This window comes from Monodon monoceros, unplaced genomic scaffold (genome assembly GCF_005190385.1).
Source record: "Monodon monoceros isolate NGI ecotype Baffin Bay Population unplaced genomic scaffold, NGI_Narwhal_1 Super_Scaffold_13, whole genome shotgun sequence".
Classification (NCBI taxonomy): Eukaryota; Metazoa; Chordata; class Mammalia; order Artiodactyla; family Monodontidae; genus Monodon; species Monodon monoceros.
The window spans coordinates 13,153,299-13,166,699 of NW_021703769.1; the positions used below are offsets into that span (position 1 = coordinate 13,153,299).

Consider the following 13,401-nt stretch of genomic DNA (forward strand, 5'->3'; position numbering starts at 1 on the left):
ACTCCTGGCTGCACATTGGAATCTCCTGGTGAGCTTTTAAAAAGTCTAATACCCAGACTGAACCACAGACCAATTAAACCAGAATCTCTGGAAGAGAGCCCAGCCATCAGTAAAGCTCCCCTGAGGATTCCAGCAAGCAGCTGAAAGTGAACTCCAATGATATAACAATAGATCTTCCCATGCCCAGCTCTCATCACTCAGGTCTCAGCTCAAATGTCACCTCCCCAGAGAGGCCCTCCCTGATTGCCCCAGCTGAAGTATTCCTCCCACTCCAGCTCCCAGTTACTCTTTGTCACATTTTGTCTAATTTCCTTCTTCTGTCACACGTAGTCACTATCTTGGCTCTTCGTTTATACGTTTGTCTGCTCCCGCCCCCAGTACAGACCCTCCAGGATTGCAGGGATGTATCCACCCTGCATGATGGTATCCCTGGAGCCTTGAAAAGACTTCAGGCTTAGGGACCAGCACTCAGGAGGCCTGGCTGCAACATTTATCAGCTGTGTGACATGAGGCAATTCACTTAACTTCTCCGGGTCTTCATTTCCTGTTCTGGAAAACAGGGTTTATCATCACACCTACATTCTAGGGCTATATAAGAATTAAACAAGCTAATGCATGTAAACACAGAGCAATTCCTGGAGCGCCATAAGAACTCAATAGTGTTAGCTATTATTATTTTAAGATCTATCACGAATGAATGACAAATTGTAATTCCTCTCCCGTCCTCCCTAATCCCTTCTCTGCTTTTTTTTTCTGTTGTGCATAACATCATTTGACATTCCCTGTTTTACTTGCTTATTTATTGTCTGTTTGCCCCTAGACCGTCGGCTCTGCGAGGGATTGTCTATTTTGGTCACTGCTGTGTCCCCGATGCCCGGCACGGCGCCTGGCACATGGCAGGCGCTCAGCACGGATGCCCAGCTCCTCACACCTTCTCCTGTCTCTCCCCACCCCCCAGGACTACCTGACAGACCTGATCACCAACGACAGCGTGAGCTTCTTCCGTACATCCAAGAAGATGTACCCGCACAGGCCCGTTCTCATGGTCATCAGCCACGCAGCCCCTCACGGCCCCGAGGACTCGGCCCCCCAGTACTCAAGCCTCTTCCCCAACGCATCGCAGCACATGTAAGCTTCGGGGCGCTGCCTGCAGAGCTGCTGGGTGGCACGAAGGTGGGAGGGTCCGGCTTGGTCACAGTGATGTAATGACAGAGACGAGGCTGTCTCTTGTCTCTAATCCTCCCGGTTTAAAGAAGCCAGGGACACACAGCTGATCTCTGAGGAAACTGGGATACAGATCCAGTAATAACAACGCAAAGCAGGCAACAAGAGTTTTTAACTTGGGACCCACATCCTCCCACCGAGAGGTCTGTGGGTAGAACAGCATTTCAGGTGTATACCCGTATGATAGTTTTCCTTTGCAATCTGTGTATTTTATTTTGCACATTTTAAAACACTTTTGAGAAAGGGTCCATAGCTTCCTCAGACTACTAATATATTCACAGCCTTTATAAGCTGTTGACTCCATGGCAGGCTCTGTGCTAAGCCCTGTGCGTTGCAGTGAATCCCTGAATATTCCCAGTGACCCTTGGTGTATCAGTTATCTATTGCTGCATAACAAGTTACCCCGAAATTGAGCAACTTAAAACACCAACGCGTGTCACCGCGCCGTGTCTGTGAGTCAGGAATCTGGGAGTGGCCTATCTGGAAGGTTCTAGCTCAGGGTCTCCCGAGGTTGTGAAAAAGGTGTCAGCTGGGGCTGCCGCCATCTGAGGCTTGCCTGGGGCTCACTCACACGGCTGCCCCTCAACCAGCAGATCTCACCATCGGGCTGATGCAGTCTTTTATAACCTAATCTCAAAGTGACACACCATCTCTCCCACATTCTATTGGTTGCCCAGACCAGTGCTCCTACAGTATGGGAGGGGGTACAAGTGTGTGATTACCAGGAAGTGGGGGCTATTGAGGGCTCTCTTGGAGGCTGCTTGTCGCACTTGGTATTCCCATTTTACCAATGGGAAAACCGAGGCACAGAGAGGTGAGGTAACTCCCCTAAGGTCACCCAGCTGGTAAATGGCAGAGCTCGAATTCAAATGCGGCGCCCATTCCTGCCTCCCATCTCTCTGCCCACCCCTCCAGTCCTCCTCCCTCCAGCTGGCTAGTAAATCCTTCTGGAAAGTTCTTCTGCTTTTCTCTGCCTCAGACCACCTCCTGCTTAGCAGCGACACTCAGCAGCCCTTGCTGTGACATTGGGGCGACGAGGACTGGGTGATTTGGAGCCCGCCTGAATATTCCGGGTGTTTAATTTCCATTGCAATCAGAATGCACTGCCCTCCTCAGCCCCCTTGCCGTGATTACTTTCTGACAGAGCCCGGAGTGGCTCCGAGAGGATGAGGCAGTGTATTAACCTGCTGATCCCCTGGTCTTTGGGGAGCAGGATTTGACAGATGGTGGAGAACTGCATTCCAGGGACTGCAGCACCCCTCTCACTCCGCAGACGGCAGCACTGCCTCTCTGCACATCTGCCGTGGCTGCCCCCCACCCCAGCCCTCTCCTCCTGCCTGAGATGCCAGCCTCCCACCCTCACCCACAGCCCACCTTTGAGGGAGGGGGCATGTGGCCAACTCAGTCCCCCTAAGGGAGGAGCCGCGGAGTGGGGGAAGGTACACTTTGCTTCTTCAGTGTCTCCTCTAAAAGGGGTGCTGGCACCCTGCCCCCCAGCAGCCCTGGAGTTTCATGATGAGATGGTTTGACATTGCCTGCTCATTTATTTTCCCTTTGAAATGAAAATTATAGAAATTGAACATGAGCAACGCCTGCTGCCATTACTTACCCAGAGCACCCCCTGTGCCTTATTAGGGCTATGTTTGAAAGGCTCTCTTATCTCTGGGGTATAATCATTTTCAAAACAAAACCCAAAACCAGAAAGTTCTGCAGCTGGGATGTTTAATTATGACAGTCAGGAGAGCTGAGGAGGGGACAGAGTTCCAGATCTTTCTATCACGAGACTCCTGTCAGAGACTCTCACCCCATCAAGCCTTGTGCCATGTTCTCGGGCTGGGCTTGTGGGTTCTGAAAAATGCTGCTCGTTGCGATGTGGTCCCACTGCACCAGCCCAGGGCCCCATCCACCCCCCAGCCAGCTCCGTACACGCACAAAGATGCAAACAGATGCACGCAGACACACACAAACACACACACACACAGATACAGACACAAATACGCAAAGATACAAATAGATACATACAGATATATACACAGATACACAAATGCACACAGACACACGGAACTCAGACACAAACACACACAAAGATACAAATAAATACACAGACATATATAGACACAAATGCACATGCAAACACAGGCATATACATACAAGCACATATACGGACACACAGATACACATACACACAGATATGCAGACATACACAGAAACACACGCAGATACAAAGATACAAGCACATATACACACACACACAAACGCACATAAAGATAAACACAGATGCACACACAGATACACACAAACATGAAGATACACAAGCATACAGACACGCACACACAGAAACATACACAGACACACAAACACACAGAGACACACACAGACAAAAGACACATAGGCACACACACCCACAGCCCCCAGAGCTTCCTCTGAAGCGTGGCATCTGAATGGGTTCACGGACCTCTCCGTTTATCACGGGAGCCAGGCCCGATCTCACATCCTCGGGGTGGGGCTGGGAGCCAGGGCTCCTGCCCCTCGGCCTCCGGACACACGGTGGGAGGGGATGTTGTGCTTCAGGCCGGTTGTGAACGAGCAGACATTCCTCGGATTCTTGTGGAGGTGAGGGTTTCGACTCTTTGTTCAGCAGGCATCTGGGTTCATGTGAAAATGTGACACCATCCCGGGGTAGCAGGGGGAGCCTGGCCTCAAGCAGGGGACCAGAAAGCCGGCCTCGGCCCCAAGCAGGACCCCAGGCTCCGCAGCCTGCTGGCCTCCAGATCCTGCTCGAAAGACGTCTCCAGAGAAAGGGCCTCCGAAATCAGACTCTTGACAGACTCACCCCTCACTGTTCTCAAGGGCAGACGCCAGCCCGAGAGAATCTAAGAGATTCAGGGATGATTGCTCAAAATTACATCCTGAATTGGGCCCCTGGGGCCACGGGAACAATTTTCCCAAAACCCCCAACAGCCCCAAGGGCATCTCTTTGTGCAGCCCCTGGCCCAGCAGCACCCCTCCAGCTCCTCGGTGGGGGAGGGCGGCGAGGGGGGGTGGCCCCGCTCCTGGGATGTTCTACACGAGGGTCAGGCCCTAAGCCGGCCCACAGGAGAGAGCGGCGTTTCTCATAATCAAAGGAGGCCGCGGGCTGGCTTGGATTTAGCGGCAGGAGACCAGCCAGAAACTCAAGCGAAGTCCAGGAGGAATCTTATGACTCACCCCCGCTCTACATAGCAACAGTCTCCACAGCTATCAGGCTGCACCACAAGCTGACGTGTCCTTCCTTCTACCCCGGGGAGGGAGGGGCTGAGGTCCTGACGAAGGAAGGGAGTCTGGGGCCCTCCTACCCTCCCCCACGCCCCGCAGCCCTTGCCCCCTGAAGAGCCATCTCGAAAAGCTTTTTGTCTTCAAGCAGTGGAAACTTCCTCTCTTTGCAGCTTTGCCTGGGGAGGGGGTGGGTAAGACCTGAGGGGAGCCTTAGCCTCCAGGATCACCAGACCCTTTGCGAGGGACACCCATGCCTTGTGGGGTTTCCCACTCCTGGAGCTCAAACCCCAGCTCTGCCTTTGGCAAGTCTGTCCCCTCACTGAGCCTCCGTGTCCGCATGTCTCACACAAGGAGAAGGAAAGCACCAGCTCCTAGGACTGTTCTGAGTATTAAATGAGATGATGTAGGCAAACCCTTCCGGGTGTGGCCAGCGCGTGGTCAGTGCCCATTCGGGGCTGGTCAAAGATTACCATGTATTTGTTCGTTTATCATTAGGCATCACAGCTGACCCCACAGCAGAAGTCACTCCAGTGACGGAGCCAGTGGCTCCACCGTCCACTCAGTGAGACCATGGGCAGGTCTCGGAACTCCTCTGACCCCGTTTCCTCTTTTGTAAATGGGAAATTAAACCACGCGGGAAGAATAGCTGTGACAGCTAAGTCAGAGAACGTGGCGTGTCCCAAATGGACACATTCAGGCACCGTCCTCACAGTTTTGCCTATTATGAACCTAATTTTTAACCAGTTTCCTTTTTTTTAACCAAAATCTATTGCAAAAGGAAATTCAGTAGTCACGCCTTAATTGACCACGATAACTGTCACTTGCCATCTACCCAAGGTAACTGAAAAGTAAATGCAGTGCTATTAAATTAGAGTTGGGTGCTGTGCCCACAGGAGGCCCTCTCCTTCTTTCAAAAGGGAGGCGAGCAAATTCTAGAGAGGTGCTGAGGAGAGCCCGGCACAGACGGAGACTTTAGCCTTCACGTGATGGGCGTGCTAACCGGGCTTAAATGGGAGGGACGTTCTCCCTTTGGGGCTCCAGGTTATCTACGGCTGTGCCCCCCAGTCTTCCCACGTGCATGCCCCGCATGTGAAGAGATGCTGACCTAACGTGGGGCAGAGCCCCCGACGCTCTGGCGTCCAGATGGGGGCGGTTTCACCCCAGCGCGGGGAGGCTGCTCCCCTGAGGCGTGGGGGGACCTGGGGGCGGGGCCCAGGCACCCCCCCCACCCCCGGCCTGACCTGACCTCTGTGCCTGTCTGCCCGCCAGCACCCCGAGCTACAACTATGCGCCCAACCCCGACAAGCACTGGATCATGCGCTACACGGGGCCCATGAAGCCCATCCACATGCAGTTCACCAATGTGCTGCAGAGGAAGCGCCTGCAGACCCTCCTGTCCGTGGATGACTCCATGGAGACGGTAGGCTGCCCTCCTCCCGAGCATCCCAGCCACGCCAGGCCTGCAGCCTCCCTGCCCCTCCCCACACACCCCTCCGAGCATCCTCAGCTGGAGAGGAATGGAAACAGGCAGAAGGCAAAGGCGCCGTTCCAGGCCAGGGAGACAGCTCTGAGCAATCCAGACGAAACCCCTGCCCTCGGGGCACTTGTATTCCAGCTCTGATCTGTTCACTGTAGGAGCCGCCTGCACCTGCGTACATTTTCTTAGCAGCTTTATGGGGCTACGATTCACATAGCACCTAGCTCACCCAATTCAAGTGTATGTTTCAGTGGTTTTCATATGTTGGCAGGGTTGTACGATCACGGTCGATTTTAGAAGTTCCGTCACCCCAGAGAGAAACCCCGCAGCCCTTAGCCATTACCCCAAACTCCCCTCACCCCTTCGCCTTAGCCACCTGCTCATCTACTTTGTGTCTCTGTGGATCCTGGACATTTCATGTAAGACGAGTCCTACAATATGTGGTCACTCAGTATGATGATTTCAAGGTTCATCCAGGTGGGAGCATGTTCAGCGCTTCGTTTTTTATTATTATTATGGCTAAATAATACTCCATTGCATGGATATATTTCTTAAATTTTATCCATGACTGTTTAAATTCAGTAAAATACAACGAAATTTCAAATTTAGTTTCTCGGGTGCACTGGCCACGTTTGAAGTGCTGAATAACCAAGCGTGGCTGGTGCCATAGGTGTCAACATTGCCGGCACTGCAGAAAGTTCTGTTGCGCAGCACTGTTGTAGATCACAGACTCCTGCCCCAGGCCATTCACTCATTCACTCATTCACTCATTCACCCAACAGCATTTGTCGAGTGCCAGCACACATGGGACACAGCAGGGAATAAAATGACAGAGGTCCCTGCCCTGATGGGGCGTCCATTCTAATGCAGGGACGTAGTCCACGAATAAGTAGAAGAGGGGGAGGTGAGAAGTGCTGGGAAGACAAGTAAAGGGGGACAGGAGGTGGGGAGGCTACGATGATGCATGGGTCAGCCCCAGGGGCCCCGCCGAGAGGTGACAGTTGAGTGAAGACCCGAAGCCGGAGGGACGGGGGCCTGAGCCCCCAGCACAGCATCGTGTTTTGGGACAGCGGGCCGGGCGCACTGCCCGCCTTCCCTCCGCGTGTCCTCACCACCCCGCCTGCGTTTCAGATTTACAACATGCTGGTGGAGACAGGTGAGCTGGACAACACGTATGTCGTGTACACCGCCGACCACGGCTACCACATCGGCCAGTTCGGCCTGGTGAAAGGGAAGTCCATGCCCTACGAGTTCGACATCAGGGTCCCGTTCTACGTTAGGGGCCCCAACGTGGAGGCCGGCTCGCTGTAAGTGCACCACCCACCCCTCCCCAGCACCCCAAAGTCCCAGGGAGGCCTCCAGGCTCCACGGGCACCCAGATGGGCAAGCAGCAGGTAGCTCAGCGGGCAGCCCCGAGCCACTCCCCGGGGCGGCACACGATTCAGGCAGGCGGACCTCGGTGCTGAGCGAAACGGTGGTGATGCCACCCGGGGAGGATTGCATACCCCTCTACTGGGGAAGGAGAGGCCGGGAGCTGTTAGCACCTGTGAAAACAGACTGTCCGCGGTGGGCACTGTGCCGGGGAATCGGGGACCTGGACTGTGTATGTGTCACCGCCAATGCATGGGGGTGCCACCTCGACTTCTGTCTGGCCTGAGCGGTCTTTGGGTCTGGAGGTTGTCAGGGAGGAGCCCAGCCATCTCGGCCCGGGCGGCGTCATCCGCTGAGATCAGCTGGGCCAGCTTGGCCACAGCGCTAAGGGAAGCAGCCTCCCCCATCCTTCCTCGAGGGCCACGTGGGCCCTTGGCCAGCATTGTCCTTGGGTTAACCTTTGAAATGACATGTTCTGGCAGCAAAAATGCCGTGTCTGGGGCAGGGAGAGGTAGAAAGGCCAGGAATCACAGCAGCAGCGTCCTCGGATGAGCCTAGACGTCATGGAGACCAACTCGAACGTGTTTTGAAATGCAGATAAATCACCGTTCAGGTGCGCATCAGGTCTGACTTCCATCTGAGCCGAGAACACGCGCAGGCACTGACTCGGCTTTCTTCAGAATTCCTCCCGAAAGGGCGTTGGTGGCGCCGTCTTGGGACCAAGATGTTCCCACCGCCTGGGAGGTTTGGTGGAAATTCCAGAAAGCAGACAGTGTGAGCTCTAGCCCAGCCTCATCACTGTTCCTCTGCCAACCTCATCAAATCCCTGCCTGTCTGGATTTCAGGGCCCCGCCTATAATAATAGCTATTATAGCGATAGCTGTGCTGATCCAGTGCTGATTCTTCAGGCTTTGGTCTAAGCACTTATATCCAGGTAATCCACTTACGCGTGACAGCAACGCTATAAGGTGGATGCTAGTATCATCCCTGTTTTAAACGCAAGGAAACAGAGGCACAGGTTAAGTTGCCTGAGGTTACATGGCACAGGGGGGACGGAGCTGGAATTCGTCTCAAAACTGGGACTTTGATATTTGTAAATGTTTTTCCTTTTTAGGTAAGAATATATATGACCATTAAAGTCACTGGGATTATTTGCTTTCGAAAAACGAAGGTGGACAGAGCTATAATCCAGCATCTCTTATTGTATTGGTCAGCCTCAGAGTCTGTGATCTGGTTCTTAGGACCCAAAACCACAGAGAAAGAGAGTGCTAATGTCAGACTTGGGGCTGACAGCCAGGACTCCTTGAGTTGTGAACGGAAATGACTCTCAAAATGAACAAGGCAAATAAAATAAGATATGAGGAATGCAGTCACTAAAGTAACTGGAAAGTCCAAGGTTAGTGCTGGCTTCAGGTATGGTGGGATCCAGCAGTCACACAATGACAACAGGAAGCTCTCATTTTCCATCTCTCAGTCCTGCATCCTCTGAATTGGCTTCATTCTCAGGCCAGCTTTTTTTCTCATGGTGGCAGGGTCACCACAGCCCCAGACTTCTAGGCCGTTCAGCTTGGGAAATGGCCTAAAAGTGGTTTGAATGGAAGCCCTGAGGCTGACTCTCACTGCCCTGACTGGTCACGTGTCCATCCCTGAGCCACTCACTGTAGCCAGGGTGATAGAAAACCTTGTGTGACCGGGCTGAGTACATCAGGTGGTGGAATCTGAATGGGGCCAGGTAGTGCCTCCAGAACTGGAAACTATTCCCACCAAGCAAGGTGTGGGTGCTGGGTGGGAAAAGCAGTCCTGTCCATCCCACCCAGCCTGGGGGCAGCAGGATCCGTGGACGACCTCAGGTCAATCCAGCTGCTAGTTGCCAACATTCACCCTGGCGCCCCCTCACCCAACGGACTTTTCCAGCTCCCTCCTCCTGCCTGATTAAGTGGTCTGGTCACGCCTCTTGCTAGCTTCAAGCCCCTCCACCAGGCAGCTTCACCCACCTTCCCCAGCCTCACCCCCGTGACCACCCCAGTGTCGCAGGAATGGGGACCTCTTCCAGAACCCAAGAGTGGGCTCTTGTCTAACACTCAGAAAGGAATTGTCCGAGGAGACACAGGTGCTGACAAAGCAAGAGAATTTATTGGGAAGGGGAGCCCAGGGGGAGAGCAGGAGGGTCAGGGACCCCAGGAGAACTGCTCTGCCACGTGGCTCACAGTCTGGGGTTTTACGGGAATGGGGTTAGTTTCCAGGTTGTCTCTGGCCAATCATTCTGACTCAGGGTCCTTCCTGGTAGCCCGCACATCGCTCAACCAAGATAGATTCTAGCGAGAAGGATTCTGGGAGGTTGGTAGGACATATGGACTGGCGTCTCCTCTCTCCTTTTGACCTTTCCCGAATTTTTCTGATTGGTGGTAACGTGTCAGTTCCGCGTTCCTTACCAGGACCTCCTGCTGTAAGATAACTCATGCAAATGGTTACTACCTGCCTGGTCAGGACGGGCGGTTTCAGTCAGTGGTTCCCCTGAAACCAGCACACCTGACTACCTGTCCAGTGTTCACAAGGTGCTGGGCTAGGGAGAGAGAGGAAGTGAAAGACATCCGAGACCCTCGGACCCAGGCCCTGCCCCCCAACCCCAGGGAACCAGACAGGGGCAGGGAGGGCACTGTGCCACCTTGATGGAGAATGTGTCCATGTGGCCATGATCCATCCAACCGGTGCAGGCCCTGTGCCGGGCACAGCCTGAAAGTCACTTAACCACCATGTCGGGAACACCCCATGTAGAAACAGGACACGGGAGAAGTGACAGACGCATGGCAGCGGTAGATAACAAAACTCACTTAACTAACACTTACTGAGCACCTACTGTGTTCTCTAAGTGTAAAAGTACTACAGATAGAGAAGCGAACAAGACAGACAAAAACGTCTGCCTTCCCATTAGATTCTAATTGGGCAATAGACAATCAACCAGATAAATGAGTAAAATACATAGTAAAATGCGAGGGTGACAAGGCTTCAGGAGCAAGACAGAGCAAAGAAGGGGCCGAGCGTGGGGACGGGTGCAGTTCTAAATGGGGTCCTCAGGAAGGGCCTTGTGTCAGTAATCTGTGCTGTGTAACAAATCACTAGAAACTTAGCAACTGAAAGCAACACACGTGCTTTATCTCAGAGTTTCTGTGGGTCAGAAGTCTAGGCGTAGCTTAGGTCGGTCCTCTGCTTAGGCTGAAATCAAGGCATCAGCCAGGGCTGCTGTCTCATCTGGAGGCTCAACTGGGGAAGGACCTGTTTCCCCACTCCGGGGGCTGTTCAAGGGCAAACAGAGGACTTGAACTCACACAGCCTGCCTCTCAGAGTATTCAGCAGGTGTCCTTGCTAGGGGCGAGTTTACGGCAGCTTTCTTCTTCAAAGCCATGAGAAATGAGGGAGGGACAGCTAACAAGACAGAGTCGTATGTCACGTGACATCACCTTGGTCGGACATCCCCATCACCTTTGCCGTGTTCCAGCTGTTTGGCCCACCTTCAAGGGGAGGGGATCACGGTGGGGTGTGGACCCCAGAGCACGGGGATCTTGGGGCCACTTGGTAATCGTTGAGGGAAGAACTAAAGGTGGTGAGTAAGAGTGCTCACTGGAGTCTGGAGGAAGAACATTCTGGGCAGAGGGGACACAAGGACAAAGGCCCTGAGGCCAGACTGTTCTTGGCCTTCTAGGAACAGCAAGGGGGCCAGTGTTTGCCTCAGAGGTTCAGAGAAGGGTCTGGGGGAAGATCCAGGATTTGGGGTGTGTCTTAAAGGAAGGTGTCCTTTGTTCAGAGAGTGGGGGCAGAGAGGGCATTCCTGGCAGAAGAAACAGACAAGCAGAAGCCAGCTGGGGCCTGTGAAGTGCAGCCCCTGTGGTGGTGTGGAGGGTACAGGTTAGGGGTGGGGTTTAGCTGAATTGGGGCAGAGAGGGGAGCTTTGAGGGCTGAGGTGCAGGAGAGTGACACGATCAATGGCAGCTTTCCCACCTTCAGGGCGTCAGCCCCTGGCGGTCTCCATCCCTCCGGCGGCCCCTCTCCCGAGGGAGGCTGGGTCATCACAGCCCAGGTGACTGAGTCCTGCTCTCCATGCCTCCCTCAGGAATCCCCACATTGTCCTCAACATTGACCTGGCCCCCACCATCCTGGACATCGCAGGACTGGACATCCCCTCGGATATGGACGGGAAATCCATCCTCAAGCTGCTGGACACAGAGCGGCCAGCAAATCGGTGAGGGGCCGGGGTGGGTGCTGGGGTACCGGGCATCCCGAACTGTATGAACTCGTGGCCGAGCCGTGTGGGTCTGAGAGGGGGTATTTCCAAGGTCAGGAGCTGGGGCTCTGGGGCCTCCCATCCTGACCACTTAACCTGCCGTGGGAGAGAAGGAAGCCCCCTCTCTAAGAGTCCACCTTCCCAGCTGGAATATGGCCACGGTGACCAGTCGAGGACCCTCCAGAGCTAAAATTGTATAAAACTTGAAAAAATATCAACAGCAGTTAACACTAATTAAGCACGTACTATATGCCAGGCCTTTGCTATGCTTTGTAGGGGATTTTATCATTTTGATCTTCACAGTAACGCAGTGAGGTAGGCATTATTATGATCCCATCTTAGCAATTTGGAAATTGAATCCAGAGAAGTCAAGTGACTTGTCAGAGGTCTCTTGGCAGGTCTGGACCCAACTCCGGGCATTCAGCCTCTAGGCTACAGCTAGAGTCTCTTAATCGCCATGCTCTAAGGCCGGATGGTATGATGGGAACATATTCCTAGGTGTGCTGGAGGCAGAAAAAAGAACAGTGATGGTGAGCAAAAACTAGGTGGGAAGGTGAGTTGGGTCTGGTGGGGACAGGAAAGGAGGAGGACACTTTCACTGCTGTGGCAGCAGCGACATCTAGTGGCCACCAGTGCTACTGCCCACTGAGTTAGCCTCACAGCACTGATGGCAGCCTCCAGCTTGTATCTCCTGCAGCTCAGCGGGTCCAGCCCTGATGGGCACTGTCTGTCCACATCCGATTGTCCTGTAGGAGGAACCACCTCTGTTGAGCCTCCTCCCTCTGACTAGAAGGTGTTATGAGCTGTAAGAGTACAAAATGGGCATGTTTTGGGGGGCGGGGGCACTGGGTTGGGAGCCAGGACACCCGGGAGTCAGGTGCAGGATGGAAGCTTCCTCTCTCAGCCTGAGGCCCCATCTGGGAAATGGAAATGATAGAGTGAAACTACATGAAATGCACACTTAAATTACACAAATCCAACTGCAGAGGATCAAAGAGAAAGAAATCCTGCCAAAACACAATGTAATTAACCTGAAGTCGGGACAAGTTGCATCTGGTGCTGAACTAAAGAGGAAGCGATCTCTTCTGACACTGGGGAACTGTTGGACTTCCTGGGAGGCACGGAGACACACACACACGACTATGTGTGACTTAGAGCAACTTTGACCTGGGTCATTTCTGCCCCATGTACCTTCAGACCCAAGTCTCTGGGGAAATACAGCTCTGCCCTGGGGGGGTGTGAGCATCCCCCGCTCGCCCCAACTGCCCCCCGGGTCTGTGCTGATTGTGAATCAAGGCTGGCTCTGAGCACCATCCCTGCCTCTGGGAGGACAGAGGGACGCGTGAGCCCCACACATTGATGAGAAGATGGAAGTGTGCTTTTTTCCCCCAGGTTTCACTTGAAAAAGAAGATGAGGGTCTGGCGGGACTCCTTCCTAGTGGAGAGAGGGTGAGTGCCAGGGCCTGGAGGAGCTGCCCCAGGACGTTTGAGCTGAGCAGCACCCGGGTAACCCCCTTCTGCCCCGTCCCAGGAAGCGCCTGGCAGCCCCACCTGCACCCATGATATTAAAGATCTCACTGTCGAGGGCAGGAGGGATCCCATTGCTATTATGACACCTTCCACCAGGGGCTGGGAATTTGTGTCCACAGCCTCCTGTATACAAGGAAGCCCGTTCGCTTTTCCTATGGTTGACATAGAATTTGCATCTGGAGGCCACCTGTATCCTTCAGACACGTTTTGTCCTGTCTGTATAATGTCTCACATGCTTTTTAACTTAATGCCAACTCATGTAATT

The 13,401-nt window shown here is 53.6% G+C and overlaps 1 protein-coding gene across 5 annotated transcripts in view; it reads left to right on the forward strand.

Annotated features, from left to right (window-relative positions):
- The window catches only part of SULF2 (sulfatase 2), a 138,744-nt gene that overhangs the window by 100,061 nt on the left and 25,282 nt on the right, over positions 1–13,401 (forward strand). For all 5 annotated transcript variants that reach the window (XM_029221366.1, XM_029221368.1, XM_029221369.1 and 2 more), the window contains 5 exons: positions 959–1,128; positions 5,749–5,899; positions 7,088–7,263; positions 11,436–11,564; positions 12,999–13,055. In XM_029221366.1, the coding sequence (XP_029077199.1) occupies positions 959–1,128; positions 5,749–5,899; positions 7,088–7,263; positions 11,436–11,564; positions 12,999–13,055 (683 nt within the window). The remainder of the gene's footprint in view (positions 1–958; positions 1,129–5,748; positions 5,900–7,087; positions 7,264–11,435; positions 11,565–12,998; positions 13,056–13,401) is intronic.